At 39.1% G+C, this 21,837-nt stretch overlaps 1 protein-coding gene across 5 annotated transcripts in view; it reads right to left on the bottom strand.

Annotated features, from left to right (window-relative positions):
- The window catches only part of TJP1 (tight junction protein 1), a 166,989-nt gene that overhangs the window by 16,444 nt on the left and 128,708 nt on the right, over window positions 1–21,837 (bottom strand). For 3 of the 5 annotated variants that reach the window (XM_071568952.1, XM_071568953.1, XM_071568954.1), the window contains 19 exons: window positions 21,364–21,488; window positions 21,049–21,151; window positions 19,371–19,650; window positions 18,680–18,783; window positions 18,219–18,387; window positions 17,720–17,864; window positions 12,036–12,172; window positions 9,532–9,637; window positions 8,564–8,714; window positions 7,922–8,030; window positions 7,094–7,313; window positions 6,531–6,715; window positions 6,313–6,408; window positions 5,800–5,882; window positions 4,550–4,760; window positions 3,914–4,014; window positions 2,411–2,764; window positions 1,741–1,992; window positions 79–978 (listed from right to left, as the gene is read on the bottom strand). In XM_071568952.1, the coding sequence (XP_071425053.1) occupies window positions 79–978; window positions 1,741–1,992; window positions 2,411–2,764; window positions 3,914–4,014; window positions 4,550–4,760; window positions 5,800–5,882; window positions 6,313–6,408; window positions 6,531–6,715; window positions 7,094–7,313; window positions 7,922–8,030; window positions 8,564–8,714; window positions 9,532–9,637; window positions 12,036–12,172; window positions 17,720–17,864; window positions 18,219–18,387; window positions 18,680–18,783; window positions 19,371–19,650; window positions 21,049–21,151; window positions 21,364–21,488 (3,831 nt within the window). The remainder of the gene's footprint in view (window positions 1–78; window positions 979–1,740; window positions 1,993–2,410; window positions 2,765–3,913; window positions 4,015–4,549; window positions 4,761–5,799; window positions 5,883–6,312; window positions 6,409–6,530; window positions 6,716–7,093; window positions 7,314–7,921; window positions 8,031–8,563; window positions 8,715–9,531; window positions 9,638–12,035; window positions 12,173–17,719; window positions 17,865–18,218; window positions 18,388–18,679; window positions 18,784–19,370; window positions 19,651–21,048; window positions 21,152–21,363; window positions 21,489–21,837) is intronic. The other 2 variants (XM_071568955.1, XM_071568956.1) reach the window with 1 other exon arrangement.

Genomic DNA, 21,837 nt, shown 5'->3' with positions numbered 1-21,837 from the left:
TTCTGAGACAGTATTTTACTTCTTGTAATGGAGTCTTGTTAGTAAAGAAGAACAAATTAAAAAACTTAAATTACATACCTTGACAGTTGATGCATCACTTGGGTCCTTCATTTTTTCCAAAGATGGTGATCTTCTCCTCTCAAATATCTTAACCCTACTCCGCACAGACTGTGGTTTCATGGCTGGATCTTCTTCTTCCTCTGCTAGAGATGGTGGTGTAGGCAGTGGTTTACTGTTAGAAGGCAAAACTTCTGGTTTGGTTTGTGATGAAGGGGGAGGAGGAAGAGAAACACCTGAAGTGCTATGAGAAGGCTCATATTGTCCAGCTTTAGCATTGTAAGCTTGAGGAGGACCTTGCTCATAGCCCCTTATGTGTGGATCAAAGTACTGCTTCGGTTCAGGAGATCGAGATATGGCTGACTGGTATGGCTGAGCTTCTTGTTTGTATCTCCCATGCGAGTCGTACCCGACAGTGTGTTGATCTTCGTATCGCACTTGTGGCAAGCTGAAGTTCTTGGGCGCGTGCTCATAGCGAGCTCTGCCGTCGTAGCTCATCGGGGGGGGCTCCTCGAAACGGGCTTGTGCTGGGTAATAGCTGCGCTCTGTGCTCTCGTCTATGCTTTGTCTGGAATCAAGATCCCGAGGAGGCTGGTCTTCATAAGCTGTTCTTGTTTGGTTATAGGGCTGTTTTTCCGCATAATATGCCCAGTGCTCCTCATAGGGAGGCACACGGTCATCATAATGTAGGCGAGGGTCATAACCACGAGAAAACTGATCTACATAGTTTGTAGAATCATACCTGTATGATGACTGTTCATAGTCCCTACTCGGTTGTTTTTCTGCATACTGAGCCTGGGACTCATAGATCAGATTTGGATCTCTTTCCTGTCTCTGTACTGGGTGATTGATTGCTGGCTGTTTTAAGACATAGCTTTGTCTGGATGCATCTTCATTAATATATGGATCCTTTCGGTACACCTGTTAAAGAGAGACAGACTTCTCAGTTAAAATGAAGAGTAACTGCAGCTGCATCTGAAACGTAGTATTTTAAACAAACCTAAGTTTTAAATGTTGGCTTTAATTTAGTTTAAAAGCAGAGTAATTTGTTTGCAACCATAGGAAGCTGAACGTGGTGATTTTCAAGAGATCTCTTTCAGTCCTATTTTTAAGCAAAAACATGTGAGTAGATTAAAAGGGAAAGACAAAGGTAATAGCTATATCTTTGGGTTTGATGTTTGGGAAGGGCACACACAATTTTCTGCAGGATATGGAAAAAGTAAAAGTGAAATATATAAGTAGATAAAGATAGTTCTAGCATTGCTGAGAAAGTGTATAAAAGTCACCTACCAAACTGAACTCAATTTCATGATCAACAATTTGGCATGATTTAAAGCATTCAAAAAACCAGTGTAATTTTGGGAAATAAGATTTTTCTCAAGGCTTCATTAACAGCAGAACATTGTCAAGCTAAGAAAATCACAAGTCAAGTAAAATCAAAATACAGAATGCAGCCTTTTTTTAAAAAGTCATCTTTTTGAGAAGTGAAAAGGATAGTTTGAAGCCATGCACACAGAACATTAGATGACACTTTGCAATTCAGATGCACTGTTTTTTGTAACCTGCATGATCTCTTATATAGGAAAAAAAATCAGAAGGAACTCTTCAAATAAGGGCAAAACAAAGATCATGTGCGAGCTTGATGTACAGCAGGAAATCAGCGCAACAACGTGGCACAGGTACCTTTGCTGGGTCTATATGCGGCGATAAGGATGATGGCTCTTGATCTCTTAGCACTATATGAGCTCCCTCAGCACTCGGTGTTCTTAAGGGGCCCGCTTGTGGTTGGTAAGAGTTGTAAGGAGCAGCAGTAGGCTCCTCCAGTCTGACATTAGTTAGGTTTACATTAGCATTTACTGCAGAGGTTGATGAGGTTGCAGGGTTTGATTCAGGCGACGGGGAAAGGTAAGGGACTGCAGGTGAGGCTTCTGCTTTCTGTGAAGTGTTTAAAATATTTTAAATATACTGCTATTGAATCAATGTATGACTTTTTGATCTATATTAAAATAATCTAAGTGACGCTTTGACCAATGCAGCTAGATGTAGAATGAAATGTACTGAAAGTATCATGCACTAGCACTTCCAGAAATTCATTAGGTTGAGGATTAAAAAAGCAAAACATTTAATCAAAGTAGAATGGTACTTCAATCCCCCTCCTGTCAGAATGAGTCACTAAAACAGGCAGGGCAAGCTGATTCTCCAATTCATTGTAACACATTATTGTTGCTGTTGACAGATTCTTGTATGGCCTCACAACACTGATAAGCAGAACATAAATGGAGATTTCTGGATTGAGAGAACTTGCAACCTGAAGTAAGCAGACAATGGTCAGTGTATAAAACTGCTTTCTTACCGGCTGAGAAGTAGTTGTTTTAAATCCTGAAGAATCTATTCTGAGATTTGGCTGTGGCTGAGCTTGAGATGCATAAGTAGGGTAAGTCTGAGTTTCATGATGCATTCCAGAAGAATCCTCTCGAACTGGTTCAGAAGAACGTGTAATAGCAGATTCAGGAGGAGTCCCAACCTCATCATTCAGAGTCTCATCCAGTTCTTGATCAGTGTAAGCACCCCCTTCTGTGTCCGTGTCTTCATAATCAGACGTGTGTCTGCTGTCTGTGCTGTACATGGAATACTCACTGCCAGGAGCGGAGAGGTAAGAAAGGCGGTCATCGTGTAAGTCAAGGTCATCACTTGTAGCACCATCTGCCTGTGTCAAAATTAGAGTACACATTTATTGAAATACCTTTTAAAGAACCCCTTATTTCTTCCCATGTAAGTAGTGGTAAAGTTTTTTGGTGAATAATTAAGAACTTAAATGGAATGCATCTACATGGTAGTTCAGAACAACACAGTCTGGTAGTGAACAAGTTAGTTAAATTTCAAATCCAGCAGGACAGCAACAGTATGAAGATTCAGCAGTTCTGAATATCACAGGGAAGGAGAAACTGGGGGAGGTTTCATTCACTGAAGATGTTAAACTTAGACCTAAAAACCTTTTGTGCAGCCTAGCTTTTAGAATCCTTTTACTAAGGAGCCAGATGACTGTCAGTGTTAAGGGAGGGGGTCAGTGCACAGTGTCCACAAATACCAAAGTGTTTGGAAAGATACAGAGCTGCACTGTAAAGGGCTAGTATGATATTATTGATACTGTGAAGGTAGGTATAAGGAGGTGAAAGGAGATAAAATCTAATTAAGAAACATGTAGCAATAGCCAATTTGTCATTTGCAGAAGTAAACAAATAGTTGGCATTTCACTTGATAACAGTTCTTCAAGGGGATGGATCTAACACGCAGCTTGAGAAGGTAAGTGGAATTTTAGTGGGGAACAGAGTACCAACCTGTGATTTTGCATCTGTGTTCTCTTAACTGACAAAAACCAGTTTTTCTCAGAGAAAACATGAATATGCTATTTGCTTTCCTATTAATGAAAAAATCATTCATCATCAGGCAATCCCAGCCCCAAGTACTCATGCAGCAAAACACCCAGAAGTCCTCTGATAAAAAAACATCCACTTCCTGCAAAGTGTTCAAAGCATTAATATATCCTCCAGTTAACAGTGGCAATGAGCAAATGCTCCCTTCCTACACTGCCACATCCATAGGGACAACTGTACAGCTCTCCTTAACTGAGCAATTGCATCAGTGTGGTGCCAAATCAGCTCTGAGCAGCTCACACAGCCATGAGGAATTACTGCTTCAAATCTTTAAATGACAGCTAAAATGAGGAGGAAAGAAGAAAAACAGACTTCATTCCACAAATATCTGCCCCTATTCATAACATCAGTTACAATGAAAAAACAAAAAACCCCTCATAAATACAGTTCTGCCATTTCTGTCCAAACATATGATTTCTTACCTTTCCTTCTGAAACCCACACTAATTGGTTCTGTTGCTGCTGAATTGCTTCCTTGAGAGCTCCATACCATCCTTCATTCATTGAATTCAAGTTAATGGTAGCTAGAAGTACAGTAGATTAGTTTGACTTATGATTTCTGTAGAACTACAAGAAGAATCTGCACCATGAGTAATAAAATCAATACAAACCAGTAGATTAAAACTACGAGATTTAAATAGTAATGTAAAAATTAGTATCCAAAGCTACCCTAAGGCCTGAAGTGGTCTGGGACGTTTTATCCCACAGGAAATACTGAGTCAACAGCAGCTCACATTAAAAGCGAGGTTTCAATTTAGCCAGGTTAAAAAGAAACTTCCAACATTTTCCTGTTCAATCAGGTTTTGATTTTTGCTGATGGTCCTGCAAAACCACCAGACCTATTACAAGTGCCATTTTGAGTTTTCAGACTGCTTCACATTTGTGCAGTCACACGCAAATGACTAACAATTAACTACTGGTTATTGAGTGAGGAAGCCTGAACAAGTCAATCACTGCTTCACTCAGTCCATTTGCAGAAACTTCTGGAGGAAGAAGCCTCTCTCATCTTGCCTCCCTTTCCCTCTCAGAAATGCTAATCCAGTGTGTGTAATGACTTACTTGTGAAGAGATGGTGGTTATTTTTGCGGAGCTTGTGAGCCCTCTCATAGAGCTTCCTGGCGCTTTTCCGCGACTCCGGGCACAGCCTCATCCGCATGGTCTTTACTCCCTGCTTAGAGTCAGGGTTTAGGAACACTACAATAGGATACCACTGGGCATAGTTCAGACGGTCCACTGCGTTGGGAGTGACATCTAACAAAGCGTGTTTGTCCTGTTGTGATAAAAGGGACAGAGGCAAGAAGTGAATCATTTATATACTATGTGAAATTTTTCCTAAACAACTTCTGTATTTATTTTGTATTACCTATACAGAATTTATTACTTCAAAGGACTGATTTAAATCCTTTTCCTATTCGAGTATCAGAATAAAAGAAACCAAACCAATTCCAATACCAGCCTACACAGGGATATATTTTATGAGCTGTACGACTGGATGCATAACTACTATTTTAATATTTAGCTCTTTGTTTCAAAAAATTTTCTCAAAGCAAGCAGGCACTGAACTAAAAATCAGTAGTGTCCTATTAGTATTCTGTGATTAAGAAAAAAGCGAAGATTGAAACGTTAGACTATGTCTCATTACACATCTCTATCTTCCTTAAAAAAAAATCCAAAACAAAACAAAAAACAAAAACCCCACTCCACTCTGAATGCAAATCTTGCCCAGCTTTCAGTCAGTGCAATCAGGCACAGAGTATAAAGTATACCCACTTTGCTTAGACTTTTTCTCCTCTCCTATTTAAGCATCTGAAAGGCTCCCAGGTTGATTTTAATTATGGAAGTAAATTAGGTGAGCCTCTTATCACGCATTAATCTTAGAAGTTTTAAGCATCTTAAGGAAGAGAGATGGAAGAACCCTTTCCCTTAGTGATCCCACAGAAAAATTATGTCAAGTAATCAATTTGTACATTGGGGTGGGGGAAGACTAATAACTACATAAATAAAGTATCAATTTCTAGCTGTTACATCATACCATGGCTTTAAGTGAAAGAGGAAACAGCTTAAAACAGCCCTAATGGAGAGAGGATGATACTCTCTGGAACAAAGCCCAGAAGTACATCTAGGCTGCAGTTACTAATGTGGAGAAAGTGATGAGGGGTTTTTTTATTAACCAATAGAAAGATGAAAAAGTTAATTTTAAAGCAAACACACTCAGTTATTGTTCTACATTTAGAACAGCTAACGCTTTACTTCATAATGCCAGTTTTACTCTTCTGGTGTTAAAAGTAGAGTGACAATGAAAGACTTACTCTATCAATTATCTGTTTTATAGTGTGAAGACGAATAATGCCAGAGCTACGTTGGTCAGTACCAGCATCTCTTGGTTCACTTTCTGGTAAGGAGGATACAGTAAAAATCTGTTGTAAGTTTACAACATATTCTACATTCATTCATTAAGATAAAATAAACCATTTCATAGCTCAAACTGTCAATTTGGATCCAATTCCAAATAATACATGAAAATCTACCCATTAAAACAAAAAGGTCACATCTTGGCCATAAAAAAAAATTGTATCTTTTCAAGAGCACTTCAAAATAGGATAAGGTACAGAAATACAATGAAATTTGAGAAGGCTATAGAACTAATACTACTTTTATCTTCAGATAATAACCAGCAACCATACAGTGGATTACATTTAGTCTGTTCCTTAACATTGGCAATGTCTTGTTAAACATGTTAACTGAAGTACTAACATAGAAACAATTTACCTAAAGAAAGCTGACTATTCTCTAACTGCAGAAAAACTTGACCTCACACTTACTTGCAATTTGAAAGATATCTGGTTCTTCTCTAGCAAGTTTCTCCCGTGCAACATCAGCAATTGGACCAAAAATGGTTACAGGTCTGAGAAATCCAGCTAGAATTGAAAGCAAAAGAAAAGTCAAGATCTATTGACTGTTCAAAACAAATGTAAGATACTCTTAAGTACATTAGCTATTGTAAATCAAACCACACCAACCTGGAAGAGTAAAGCCATACCTTCCCGAAGAACAACTCTTTCATAGGCAGGAAACTTGGTCTGAACAGGCTGCGCAGAAAGATCTTCTCTGCTTTTCCGGAGGTTCCTTTTCGAGCTACGCAAACCTCGGAATCTCCAAAAATCTGCTCGATCTCCTCCTGCTGTCTTTGGAAGTGTGTACTGGACACTGGCCAGTTGCTCAGCTCTAAGATAACAGCAAAACTCAGTCATCAATAAAGTCTGCCTCTGAAGTAATGCCTGACTAGCAAGCTTACACTTTCAAAAAAACACACCACCAGCTGAACCAAGCTTTTGTTATTTCTGTACTAGGAAGCCCAACTATTGAGCCTGATATTACATTTCTAAAACTTATTATATTCTTGTCTGCTGTATTGAAAAGAAAGTTTATTTGCAGACTGTGCAGAGTCAAAAGCAAATCCACAGATCAGATCTTTTACTTCCATTTGTTTTAACACTTTTGACACTATAAACTCCTGTCCTGCAGACAAGTTCATTCATTATACAGATGCAGAACTTATAATGTTAGCTTTAAATCAGCAATTTCAGTCCTGTAAGATCCTACCTGTTTTTGTTAGGTATGATACCTCTCTCCACTTCCTTATGGTTCTTGCCAATGCGAATTGCCAGCCACGAGCCCAGTTTGCCATTGTACAGAGTGTCCACCACCCGGAACACTTCGCCCTTATTGAAGCTGAGTCCATAAGGAGATTCCTTCTCGTATTCAAAATGAGTTCTGATATAGAAAGAATCCCCTACATCAGACTCAACAATGCGACGATAAACTGAGAAAACAAATCCCAAAATATCCAGTGTTACTGAAGTTCAAGTCATGTTCTAATGGTCACAAGAATTACTCAAAGCAAAACCTCACCTTAGTCCTAAATATACAATATTGCTTCAAGAAGCCTTAATGTCTCAGAGTTGCTCCATTTTAAGCAGCATAACTTTTTATAGAAAACTCTACTAACATAAATTCAACTTTTATTACCAAAAATTTGGTGCAAGTTTAATTCAGTTGCCCTGAAAAGAATTAATCTTGTGAGTAAAGAAATTTGCATGTGCACATACATCAGTGTAATCACTCATTTTCAATGGCATAACTGCAACAGACTCTTCTGCTTCCCCCAGAGTTTATTGCTAATACTCCAGTTAGATGTTAGGGGTTATTTTTGATGAGGTTTTTTGTTTGGAGTTTTGTTTGTTTGTTTGGGGGGGGTAGTGTTATCATATCAATCTCCAGTCCATCTGCAGTAGTAACTGATCCCAAATCTAAAAGAACTTAATATTCTAAGGTGCCCATTCCCTGCAAGCCAGCAGTTAATCATTCACTAGACTTTTTAATTCTATTCTAAGCAGTTTACTACATCATTTCCAATATACAAATAATTACCATCCTTTTTCTTCTGTGCCAAAATCGTTACTTCTTCGCCTTTGGGAAGATCAAGCAAAAAAAGGACAGCTTCTTCTCTGATGATATTTGTGAAGTCTACATTATTTACCTGGTATCAATGAAGTAATCAGTTTGATTGAGCATATGACATTATTACTGAGATTTAACTATACAACAGGAAACGTGAATCAATCTGTTGCTATGATTTTTTTTTCTCCATTTCATATGTACACACCAAGTGCATGTATCTCAAGATGCCTCTGGCACCTCTAAATATTCCACTTTATTTCTCAATAAAAGCAGTGCTTCTGGGGTAACAGGTAGTTGTTCATTTTACACTCAGTACTATGGAGCACCTACAAACATCAGTAGCCCACAGAGCACTCTGACAATTTAGCCACCCAGAGTTAATGAAATCAAACAATTTTATCAACTGAATTAGTCTACAAATTTCAATGTAGAAAACTTACTAACCTTCCTGGCAACAGTACAGTAAGAAGGGATTTTGCTGCTATTAAGTCATCTAATAAGTACATACAGAAAACCCCTGTGTAAACCACAAAGGCAACACATTCAATCCTACAGAAAGAAAACCTACTTCAGTACAACAAAACACTTTTACTGTTACTAGTTTTGACATACCCTGAGAATCTGGTCCCCTTCCTCTAATCCTTCTTTAGCTGCAGGGCTGTCCTCCAGAACACCAGCTACAAATATGCCAACATCATTTCCACCTGCCAGTCGCAAGCCCACGCTATCTCCTTTTCTGAATTTTACCAGTTTCATGCTTGGCCTAGGGAGTTAGAAAATATTGCAAATATTACAAATATGTAATAGCATAAAATGTTCTAATAAATTTGAAACTGCACACATGCAAAGGAGTAACCTGCACATCAGTCAGTTCAGAGATATGATGCTATACATACCATTAACTGCTGATCAACTGCAGTATTACAATACTCACTAGCAGCACTTCAAAAAAACTCACCTGTGCTTACAAGTTTAGTGGCACTTGTTTGTCTTACATTCAGAGTGATTTAAGTGAGATACTGACACTCTGTTCCAAAAACATTATTCCTTTTAAAGAGCTGTGCTGGTGTACAGATCTGTTTTGGCTTTGAAGAGATTAAAATCAATCTGAGAGGAAACCAAAGCAGAATCTATTCTCATGTACACTAATGCCCACAAAGCAGATCCCAGTTGAAGCAGTGCATGTTTCTGCAGTGTTCTTTATCCACTGCTCTCCAATTACTATGAAAGGTGAAGTACATGCTACAGTATCTCTCCTCTCTCTGGAGATGGGGACAAGGAAGGAGGGGTAAGGGTTCTCAGGGAGAGACAAAACCTGCAAATTCTTTTCACCTGTTGATCATTCTAACTGCTCACTTCCATAGAAATGAATAGACTTTAAAATGGTTTATTACACAATGCAAGTGCCAACAAAGCTCAGGAATAAATCAAGAGTCTTCATCTCAATCTTTCTGAAATGTGTCAGGACAGCATACTGGACTTGAGATCAGACCACATATACAGGTTATTCATCACTTTGGATACAAATTTGGCATCCTCAAGGACCAGACAGTTTGAATAGTTTCTTTAGAGTTACTTACCGAAGCATTCCATCTTCATGGGTTGAGTTGGGTAAAGGACCATCAGATGGACTGACTGGTAAATCCACATCTGGCTGACCTCCTTGTGCATACACTGGCTTTGGTTCTATTAAAATATCAAAAGATTTCCAGTATTCATTCAATCAGTTAAAGATAAGAAAATTTAACTTAGTTAAGACTTAGTTAACAACTTCTTTAGCAGCCTTTCTCTACCCTACCTACATCCACTTAAAGGTGAAATTCTAGACATTTACAACAAAAGACACTCTCACCATGCTATTCAAAGCAGGGTAATTACTGCCCTAATTATTACTTCAGTAAAAGTCCCTAAACCTCCTTTGTACTTCATCAAGTACCCCAAACAGGGTAAAACTACAAGAACTAGAAGCCTTCATGCTCCCTCTGTTTCTAACCTTGATTTATCTGACCTAACTTCTTTTTTTTTTTTCTATTGGTTCTACTCCCTCAAGAACTTAATTTTTGAAATGAAAACACCACAAACACTCAAACTATTAATGTATACCTTGAAGTTGACAGATTTCAATGCTTACTTTGATCCTGCTGGTGGTTCTTAAAGATATGCACTTGCTATGGCTCTGCTGCAAAGATTCTCTGAAGTCCCTGTGAGGAAACTGCCTCTGCAGATTGCCCTCAGTAATGAGCACTAACAGGGGCTCTTCTCTGCTACGTGCTTGGTCATGTTACATGAATTTATGTTTAAGGCCTATCTCTGCACACTTGAAAAAAGTTTACTTTGGACAAGGTTGGCTTCAAACTAGTCTAATACCTCTAATCTTACCAACAACCATGCCATCTTCCTTCCAAATCACTGACAGACTAGTCTGAAACTGGGAATTTCAGGCAACAATTGGGTAATAATGCCTTTTTCTAATGTGACTTTGGTCTTTACCCTACAGTAACAAAGCATTTTCCTTTAAGTCTTTAATGACCCTTTCCTAGTCTAAGTCTCTGATGATCCCTGGGAATACCCTCCTTCCAACTTTCCTTGCCACAGTCAACCATGGCAGTTCTCTTGCTTTGCCCTTAGTCTAAGCAGCAGATTCTGCCAATGACCTTTCTAACATTTTCGTTACAGTCTTTGAAGAATCCTCATCTCCCGAGAGCTTCCTGTGAGGCTGTTAAGGGATTATGCCCTTTGTTACACTTTTTAACCTCAGACTGTATATTATGGCAAGTTAGTTTTATCTGCAGACATTAAATTAAATATTATCTTTATGTACTGGCCCTAGAACTCCTCTCACCCAACTAAGTACTTCCATGTGGGTTCTATTCATTCAAGAACAGAATATTTCTTTCCCCATCAACAAATAAAATCCCCACAGTACTTATTACTTGCTTGCCAGTCCCTCAAACAAATTATTAGTACATTACCTCTTAACAGTCTCCCATCCTGACTGAATTTGTATTAAACCAATTATTAATCTTCAGTATCTCATAGACACACAGAATTCATCCTTCTAATCTCACTACCACATCCTTTTTCTATCTTGGTAAATATAAACTCTGTTAATTTGCATATCTTCATACCACCACTGTAAAATGTCACCTCCTATGACCAGCTTTGTAGCAACAGCTGCTGCATCAGGAAACACATTCCTATTTTCAAGAACTTTCAGAGTCTATAACATCATAACTCTTCTGGTTCTTCACTAATCCACTGAGTACTACATGCAGAAGCATCATTGCTCATCCCTCAAGTCTTCAAATATTTTCAAGCTTGAATGTCCTTATTCTCATTGTACCCAACCTTTCAAAACCAGCTCCCTCTAAACCATCTGCTCAGCTCCTTTTTCTCCACTTGTAATTTCACTGAAGTGCCTCATCCTGTAAACAAAAATCTTGCAGGTCAGCCTGCCCAGAAAGTGTCCTGTCACTGTGTCATCTTAGGGGTTTTTCTTTTTTATGCCATCTGGCTTTTATCTGCTGCCCTTTTAGTTTATCCTTCTCTTTTGGGAAAAAGGAAAGGTATTTTGTTCTGGCTTGATTAGCTGTAGTGCACTTGTTAACCTGCCTTTTTGGTCCATGACTGTAGTTATGAAGTGTGACATGAACAAAGGATTTCAGAGTGTTTTAAGTTGTATCTTGGGAACAGTAGATCTAAAAAGGCTTAACTGCCTCCTTGTTATAAATATAGTCTGCCACAGTAGCCCATAAGGACAGGTTTATTGCTGAACACTCAGAAATGATGGATTTTAACTTTGCTGGAGAAATCAGTACAAAGCTGTTTACAACCATCCCCTGTAACACTGAAATGTGACCCCATAACTTAAGTTTTCAGAACCAAAATTCCTAAGATATAAGTGAGATTATGGGTAAAAAGACCATTACTATTCAGAAATAAAAACAATAAGAAATAAAAATAATTAGGACTTGTTTGGTTTTAAGACTTTAGAGATCATTCCACAAACACACAATGGCATAAAATCTTTACTGGTTATCCTTTCTCAACAACATGCATAAATAATATATTAAAATATTTTTACCTGGGAGTGGTGGAGTTTGTTTTTCAGTTCTTTCAACTGTCACTTCTTCCACAGTTTTAGGAGTATCATCTGTATTCTTTACAGGTGTAGAGACAGCTCCTGATTTAGTTACTCTCTCATCTTCTCTGCTTCGAAGACTATATCAGAAAAAGAGATTCTGCTCTGCATACAGAACTGTTTCTATGATCTCAGCATAGTAGGACTAAGGAATGACCATTACTATTTAACAAGGTTCTGTTCTGAAACTATCACATTATGAGCAATTATTACCATTTCTAAAACCAAGTGTTTTGTCCCTAACTCCCTGTTGAACTTCTCTAGATGTGGCTATTTAGAAAGAGGCAGCACATGGTGACACAAACTGCTCTCTGCTTCGAGCACAGAAGTCATTCACCAGTGCTGGACACTGAAAGCTACACAAGGAATTGAGAAGCAAAGGGAAGAAGGGAAGAAGAGCAATCTCCCCTTCCCCCTTCCTGTGGAAAGCATGGATTTTTAGACTTAATTCTTAGGTTTTGCTGTGAACAAGCTAATTTATCTGCTCCCTTGGGTTTCAGCTGCCCTGGAACACAAGTGCTGCTGCTGTGGGTCTTGGCAGGGCTTTGCAAAAATAAAAGGAATAACACAAACATGTCCCTGACTCTCAGCTTTTCAGAGAGGATGAGGCCTTCAATCCACCTGTCACAAGACAAGAGTGCTCCTTATACACTCAAGCCATCCATGCATTTTAGTAAGAAGACAACTTGCTGCTTCTTATCCATTTCCTATACATGCTTGTAAACAAAGGCACTTAAGACACAATAAGGGGGAAAAAACCCCCATCTCTTGTTCTTTGAATGATGAAGGCAACAAAAGTTCCAAAGAACATCATTGCTACTCCTTGTGCTCAAAAGATCAGGTATTCTTGCACAGTTGGATAAAGGTTGAGCTACCAGCTGTACTACAGCAGAACAGAACGTGGAATTGCATGTTGAAATGTTAACCACTACTCTGCTATCTGCTGAGCAGTAAATAATTTAACAGGGTTAGAACAGGTGAACATCAGTAATGAGCTAGAAAAAGACAGTTTTCTTCCTGGGAGTTGGCAAATAAGCAAGGATATAAAGAATATTTGAGAGAAGACAGACACAAATCTGAGTTTCTATATAATATCAGACTTAATTGCCTAGAAGGGGAAAAAAGGTATTCCCAAAGATAACAACGGCCTGGTCAGTAGGTACAAGATGATCTGCTGGCAAAAAGGGAGAGGTCTGTACTGGGGGAAAAAGGGAATTCTGCTCTACCAACAGCTAGATGGTGCTACTAGGCAATAATGAGCATCACTGCCCATAAAGCTCAACTGCATTTAAAAAGCCACCACACAGAGCTAACAGTTTATCCCAGTCAGAAATGATACCTCAAGAGTGGGAAGTAGGACTTCAGAAAACAGACTCCAGCAAGTCTACTCATCCAAGATGTGCAAGAAAAAAATAAAAGAAATTACAAGCAGAATGTGCTTTCCTGAAGAAAAATGAAGTCTAAAAAATAAGAAACAAGGCTTAGCTATTCAGCCAAGATACACTACAACTTCTTAGCATATTCCTCAGCCAGTTTTAAAACTGTGTGCCTGAGGAGAGCTAAACAAAAAAGAACACAGAAAAATACTCCAATCACCACAACGATCTGGAAGGGCACCCCTGCATTGTAAACACTGCAGCTTCATTTTAAAAATCCTTATTTATGCCTTTTTTACCCAGATAAACCCCCTTTTGGGGGCTTCCAGGGTTCATTAAAATGATGCCAAAACCACTATGTGTAACAGAATAAAAAGTAAGCATTTATCCTTCTACTTCATTCCCAAACATCATTGATATAAGTTCTCACTCCTCTCTCAGATCTCCAGGTTAGGAGCATACACTAAAAGACACTCTAACCCTAGACTAAAATACAACTGGACTCCTCATTTCCTTGAAAAAAGCTCCTGGCTTGTTAAAAACAGACATTTAGCTATTTAAATGCATGCTAAGCATTCTAGAAACAAAGAAGTCCTGTAGGAGTGTAAGCTACATCTAATTTCACTCCCCAAAGATTTTTTGGTAATGAGCACCAGTTAATGGGATATTACAGCAAATTTCCCCATGAGCCCTCTCTACCTGCTTCCAAGCATCTCCTAACATTTTAAAGAAGCAGAATTCCACAACTGTAATATCTCTGCCTTGCTTTAAAAATAAAGCCAAAACTACTGCAGTTACTACACAAAGACAAAATTAATTTTACATTTAGTCTTTACACAGTCCAAACCCAGTGTTGTTTTATGCTGCTTTTACACCTGCACACACCAAAGGAGTGTAAATATGTAACTGAAATACAGACACTGCTGGCATAGCCCAAACCAGAGCCAGGTAAGTAGCTGAAGCAACTGGCTCCTAGGCTGGGCTACTGCTGTGTGGGCAAACACATCCTGCCAACTCACATGCCTGCAAAAGGCCAGGTCTGCTCTACCTAAGACATGAAACTTTAAGTGGGGAAAAAGCTGATAGAAACAGAATTGGGATAGAACAAAAAGGAAACGCCACAACAGCAGGAGAGTAGATTATTTTTTTCTTGGCTTTGCTTAACTTGTCCAGTAAGCACAGAATATTTCACACAGCAAGATGATACAGGAAACAACTTGATGCCACCACTGGTTCTAGGTGATGGAAACTTGTTAAAAACTGACAGCTGCATTTCCCAGGAGACAAAAGTGTTGCTCCCTGCGTGCACTGTGACACTATTGTTCAACAGCTGTGCTGGGTCAGGGCCCCTTTTACCTCACTTCCTCCCCTGCAAAGTGTGCTTAACAAGCACTTTTAAATAACAAAATGCAGTCAGCTACATGTTAGGGCCATGCACTGCTAGCTGTTAGTACAGAATAAAATAGGATTATCTGCAACACACAGAGTGTTTGTATAGAAAAAGCTATGAAAAATATGAACTTGCAAGTGTGTTTTTAGTACATCTCAAACTTAGCATGAGAAGGGTAAGAACCAATTGGCATCTTCCTAAAGACAATCAAAATAGGGCTGATTTTTGTCCTATATTTCAGTTTTTCAGCTTGTTTTAAAAATGGACAGAACGAATCTCTCATGCTACATAAGAACTGAAAACTCTGCTACAGAAACCAACCTCATCCTTCCAGAAACAATGATGATCTCTACAGTGATTTCTTCAAGCTATCACATCTTTCTGGCTGAGGCTGAAGTGTTAAACACATCAGAGATTTGCTTTTCCAGTACCAGGTGAGGAACTGTGCAGAGTCCTCAAGGAGTTCTTTCACCTGGTAAATGGCAGCCCAGAGATGTGTCTGGCAGGCTTGGCAGCACCTGGCTTGAAATGTGCCTTTTTAGGATGGGTCACACCAAAAGCTTATCCAACTCAACAACCAGATAGTTAAGAAGGAATACATGATATTTGACCCAAAGTACTCTCCACCTTAGGGTGCAGAGGCCTCTTCTGCTCATTCTAGCTTTTTAAGTACAGCTCTTCACAGGTTATACTAAGCATAATTAGCTGTTTTTATTCGTAAGTTACAACAAATGGTTTAGAATTTGAGTTTTAAAAAGGCTGTTCAAGAGAAAGCTGTGATCTTTCTTTGTACTAAAGAAAACTACAAGTGCTATTCAATGCTTTGACAGAATGCTCCAATAGAAATTGTTATGGAAATTCTATACAGAGGAAAATTGCAAGCACATTGCTGCACATACCAGAATGGATTACTGAAAGGTGGGGAGCATTAAAGACCCTGACAGAGCCCAGTGCAGTTCTGAAGCAAGTCTGTGGGCAGATTTTAGTGCACACCAGAAGTGTCAGTCTACAGTTAAACTTGTATGAAAGGACTAAGAGGATTCCCCTGGAATTTCCCTCCTCATTACCATAAAAACACTTGGCAGAACAGGGTCTAAATAAAGACTCATTATCTTCAATACAATTTTTAACACCCTCCTTAAGCTCAGCTTGAAAACTTTTTGTACATTTCTTCCTCAGTCTGTTTCCAAGCTTTTTTCTTTCTCAAGATTTTCCATCAAATTTTTTTAAAAATTAAGTAGATACAACTGATTTGATTGTACAGTAGATTTGAACTTGTACAAACAACCACTACAAAGAGAAGCTGCTCTCAGCATGTTTTTCTTTCTGTGGCTCAGGGCCCAGATTTTGTGATCTTGAAAGGGACACGTCAAAGAGGAAGCCAAGCCATGCCAAAGTAGCTCCTGCTCATGAAGGAGATAGAGCGGATGCATTCAGAGCCCAGATAACTCCAGAGTTCCTTCTTTGGAAGGATTTAATTCTTCCAGCAGTGTGGCCTATAGGGAGGAAGTGACCATCTACCTAAACCACTGCCACAGGACAGGAAAGCACTAACACGAGGCTCAGTCAGCCATAATTATGGCTTTGCTATTTTTTGTTCTTCCCTCCACAAGCCCTTCCAAGTCAGCACTAGAAATGCACGTCAGAACATACAGGTTTTAGATATGCTGGAGATCTCACGATCTGTACAATCAAACCCCTGCCTCTGGCACCCTGTTTTTAAGTTTTTCCCACTTATAAGGAGCTCCTACTCAAAACCAAGCTTTTGTGCCTTGTGTCCCTCCAAACAACATACACGGAAGAGAACAAAAATGTCTGTAATCCATAACCCCCCAGAGGTTTACAGGCAGGTATGAGGTGCCCTGCAGCTTTATTAATCCTTACAAGATTCTAAAACCTTGAAGGTGTAAGTGTGATTTTCCCCTTGGGCAAACCAAATGTTATTAATAAGCTATCAGGCATATCTTGGTTTTATGGAACAGTCATCTGCAATTTGTTTTTTCAGAGTTTTTGAACAGCATCTAAAAATCTTCAAATAGAGGCTTAGAATCTGGAATCTGCATAGACAATTCTAACTTCTGCTCCATCATAAGCACTTAGAAGGTAAACTTCCCTTACAAATATTTAGTAGAATCTGAACTCCAACACTGAAACTATTTCAATAAATTGTCTATTTCCAAACTGTGGAAATACAAAACAGGACAGATTTGTTACTCAAGACTAAAGTTTCACATGGCAGGAGAAGAAATTCCAAACTATTCAGTATATTACTTCTCTCTGAATTAATATTAGACTTACCTACTAAAGAATTATCATTAACATCCCATTCAAATAGTTCAAATAGTAAAAGCTACAGTGAAAAAGCTAATTCTGCTGTGCAATACACCTTATTTGTAGGGATTAAATGTATTCAGAAACAGAACTTTTAAAGAAGGCTAGTGAGGAAAATGAAAATCCTATACCTAAATAAAGCAAGATTTCAACAAGTTTACCCATGCTGAACATTCAATAGGATCTGTAATACAGGTCATCTCAAATCTCCTTGCAGCCAAGTGCTTTCTGAAACCACAATATAACTTCATATTATTCAATAACATAGATCACTATCAAACCTACATTGTCTTTCATATAACCATGCTCTACAATTACATTTTACAAAGGCATAACACTGAAGAAAGGTTTAATTTCTCCTCAAATCTAAAAAAATTGGATCATTAAAAGCTGCATCTCTTGAGACAATACCGTATTACTGCCTTCATAGCTCTGCATCCCGTTTGTTACAGCACATAAATCCAAGCACTCCTGCAACTTATATGTCACATTAAATAGTTGATTTAAAAATAATACAAGGCTGCCATCACCTGCCGTTGCTGGGCTGCTGTGGAGAATGTCTGGAATGGTCTGAAGGCTCTGACCTCTGGTCAGGAGATCGTGAACGACTGCGGCGGGGCCTGTCATGGGATCGGTTGGAATGATCTGATGCCAGCGACTGAATTTCTGAGATGTCTGTTAAATAAAAGTTGTTTTGTCATGAGATGGTTGTAATTTCAATGGTGGCGTGACCTGCTCAAATGGGAATAAGCTTTTGTAGAGAATTTTTATGAGGATGTTAAATCTACCCTTGTTATCACAAAACCCTAAAGTTGATATTCCTGAAAGAACAATCACAAGAACAGGGACTGTATCTTTTTCTTCACTGTTTTTGAAGGTGGATTTCAATCACACTCAAACAAAAATTTACCCATATGACAATCTTACTCCTGACTCTTCTCCTCCCCACTCTCTCATCCCACTTAGGTTTTTCACATCTTGACAATACAGGGAATTCTTTCTCTTTAGAAATCAAGTTTTTACACTCACCATCTCTTTCTGAAGCATTAGCAGAATGAATACTGTCAGAAAGATCGGGAACATTCAACAGGGTGGCTCGTTCATCTCGCTGAACAACCATCTTCAACTTGCCTTTTGACCTTTCTATTAGTGTTTTGGCATCTGCTAAGGACATATTTTCTGTCACTGTGCCATTTATCTGGAACAGAGCAAGAAAAGAACAGATATAAATTTACTAAAAAAATCCCAGTGAATCTCCAGCAAAGACAGTGGTGTTCTGCCAGATGAAACTTAGAAATAGTTAGAAATATTTATCAAGTTACCGTAATACATAATAGAGGTTGATTTATGCTTAAATGTACTGATCTTCAGAATAATTGAATAAAAAAATGACCCATCTTCTACTAACAATAATAATGATACTGACATAACCAATTTTAAGAGCAGTGTCAGTGAGCTTTGTCTTCGAACAGACACCACATATACTGTACCTTCAGTACAACATCTCCTTCCTGAATGTTGCCATCTCTTGCTGCCAGGCTGTCCTGGGATATTTCTTTCACAAATATGTGACTTGCCAAACGCAGACCATACTCTATATAACAGCAATAAAATCAAAAAGAAAACTGATGAAGTTACTGTGGAAAAACAAAAAAAAAGAGGGAAGTATCTGGAGATGTGTAACACTGCTTTATACAACATTAACACAGGAAGCACAAAGAGGAGAGTGAACTTGGCACACAGAGGGCTGCAGTGGAATTATAGATTTATCATTATATCAGTCTCTCTTTGTAACTCTACCTATAAAGCAGAGCTGTTGTTCAATAGCTTAATTTAGATGCCACTTACAATTTTTCCCCTTTCAAACAAGACAGCCACTGAAGACTCAGCCAAAGTACAGGTATTCAGCTGCTGACTACCAGATGTCAGGGCACAGTTGGGATTTGTTTACACTGTAGAATACTTAACCCTTAACAGAGTACACATATTTTGGAACATGAGAAATATCACCAGAAATACAGCAGCAGTTGTTAAGTTTTCAGCTAGCTACTGGTAAAATGGGCAAACAAACTGGTAAGAGCACTGTTCATACAGCCCATGAAACCCTTAACACACACTGACTGAAGCAGCTGGCATTTAAAAACCAGCCATAGTTTTGGCAAGAGAATAACATCCCCTTACCTTCGTTTTTCCTGGATTTCACCAGTGTGACTTTGGTGGGTTTTGCAGGCTGGCTGGATGTGACAGACCTCCTGTCTGACCTTGGGGACAGGCTCCTCTCCCTGCTGGCGCTCCGGTCCCGCACCCAGCTCTTGTCGTGCCTCCTGCTGGCGCTGGGCCCGCCCCGGCTGCTCCGGGGGTCCCGGATCTCCTCATCGTAGCTGTCGTCCTCGTTCTCGGACACCGGCTCAGGGTCTGGGCGCGTCACTGGGATCTGAATCTTCTTCATCCTTCGGATAGTCTACAGCCCAACACCAGGTATCAGACTGGCTGTGCAATGCTCAGGGTGTTACCAAATGTCAAAAGCCAAGCTGAGCCCAAAACTCAAAACATTCAGGTGCAGGTGTGAATGCTCTGATTGCTGCATCCTCATTATAAAATTACATCCAATTAATACAAGAGACTTATCTATACAGATTACACTTGGGTTTGTTCATTTTTTTCCACTTTTGTATAAGTGGCAAAAGGGTAAGAATCAACAGACGTTGTAGCACAAGACAATCTGTCTTCAGAGCTGCATATTTGAATGCTCTCTCACTGCTTTAAACAACACACCAGTTACTGGCACTGCTAAAACCCTCTTTTGCTAACATTTAATCTAGTGTATCCTCAGTGTGTCATTGACAGTAATTCTCCTTAACTCTGGAGGCTCCCAGTCTTCCAAAGAAATGTTTATGCAAGACACCACGGAGTTCAGAGCTGGTTTGCACTAACACAGACAGCTGTTTCCAGAAAATGACCCACCTCTGTTTAGTGCTTTGCCACGTATTACAGAACCAAACCAAGTTCTACCATAAAGTTTCCACTCATTTTCTTCACATAAACCTACACACCAAATACTTATGACACTGAGAGCCCTGCACAGCTTGCCATACGTTGCTTTCTGTAGGGTTTAAAGAAATGCTGGCAGTCTGCAAATATATATTACATGTTTTTTGCAACTGCATTACAGCACACAAGACCACTAAAATCTGTCACCAAAAAAGGTTTTCTACAAGCTCCAGAAGTCTGTTTTCATGAATTGAGAAACTTGTGAGCATTGTGCATTTTTTGCTCTAGTTTTAGTAACACAAACCCCCGACTTCTACAGAAAGCTGGATTACTACCCTTTGCTGATGACCTGCTCTGTTTTGCAAAGTTCAAAACCCAACCACTTAGAATAAGCCTACAAAATTACAGGAATTAAGATAATTATACTTTATTTTGTCAAACTGTTTACTGAGCATAAAAAGAACCATGTTAGTGCCTGAACAGCTTGTAAAGTCCTTTAGCATACACCAGCCTTTGAAAATTGCAGTGAAAGTGCATCCAAGAAAGTGAACAAATATTAGGCAAAGCTCATTTCCCACAGTTTGGCAATCTGAGAAGAACTTTACCATAAAGAAAAGGAGTCTGAAGTATTCAGTGCCACACTATGCCAACATCAGCATTCACATTAAAACAAACAAACAAACAAACAACCCAAAACATTTGGAGTGCCCCATTTGCTAAACATGCCATGATCATCATTTAAACCTGAAGCATCACACAGGTATTATTCAGGTATGTTCTATCATACTTGTATGTCATAGCAGACATTGCACCATTTCACTTTTGCTCTGTAACTATGGAATTTTAAACCTTTGAGTCATTCACTTACAATTTTGGCATTCTTCCCACTTTTCCTCAGCTGCTGAACAGCAAATGCATGTTCGACATTATCCATTGAAACTCCATTAACCATTGCAACACGGTCATTTTCCCTAAATGAAAAACATCACAATGCACAGCATAAATACTTCATGCCAAGAACAAAATACTGGAGAATTGGTGTTTGTGAGCAAACTGCCTGTATCACTAACCTACTACACCGTTCCAGACAGGTATCCTGAGAGCAAAGCAATGAGGAAGTTAAGCTACTACTGACAAAGACAAAGGCTCCCAAAGCAGCACCCAGGTACAGTTTGGCACTTACTGTAGCAGTCCTTCTGCTGGGCCTCCTTTCAGCACATCAGAAATAACTATTGATGTCTCACCACTCTGAAAGTGAGGGTTATCTCTTCCTCCAGATATTGCAATACCAAATCCAAATCCAGGAGCCTATAATGTAACAAGAAAAATAGTTTTTTACTTTCCCGTATTTAATGGTCACACTTTTTATTCCTGTGTCAAACACAGAAAGGTCCTGTATGAACACAAGTCTTTGAAAGAAAGCGGGAACAATGAACCAATCACTGCTATGCAAGTCAGTAACAGGAGAGAGATTAAAAATAAACACTTTTAGAAAGCAGAGAGCTTCAAACTACCGATCTCTTCCAAGACATTAGAGTTGTCATTTGCACTTTGATGGCCTGCACCTCAGGAGGTCATCAGTAAGACCTCAGTCTTCAGTAGGCACAACATCCCCCATCATGTGCTGCGATACTGACTCCATCCCCCATCACCTCCC

The sequence above is a fragment of the Pithys albifrons genome, chromosome 13 (genome assembly GCF_047495875.1).
Source record: "Pithys albifrons albifrons isolate INPA30051 chromosome 13, PitAlb_v1, whole genome shotgun sequence".
In the NCBI taxonomy this organism is placed as follows: Eukaryota; Metazoa; Chordata; class Aves; order Passeriformes; family Thamnophilidae; genus Pithys; species Pithys albifrons.
This window is presented reverse-complemented; position numbering and strand designations above follow the sequence as displayed.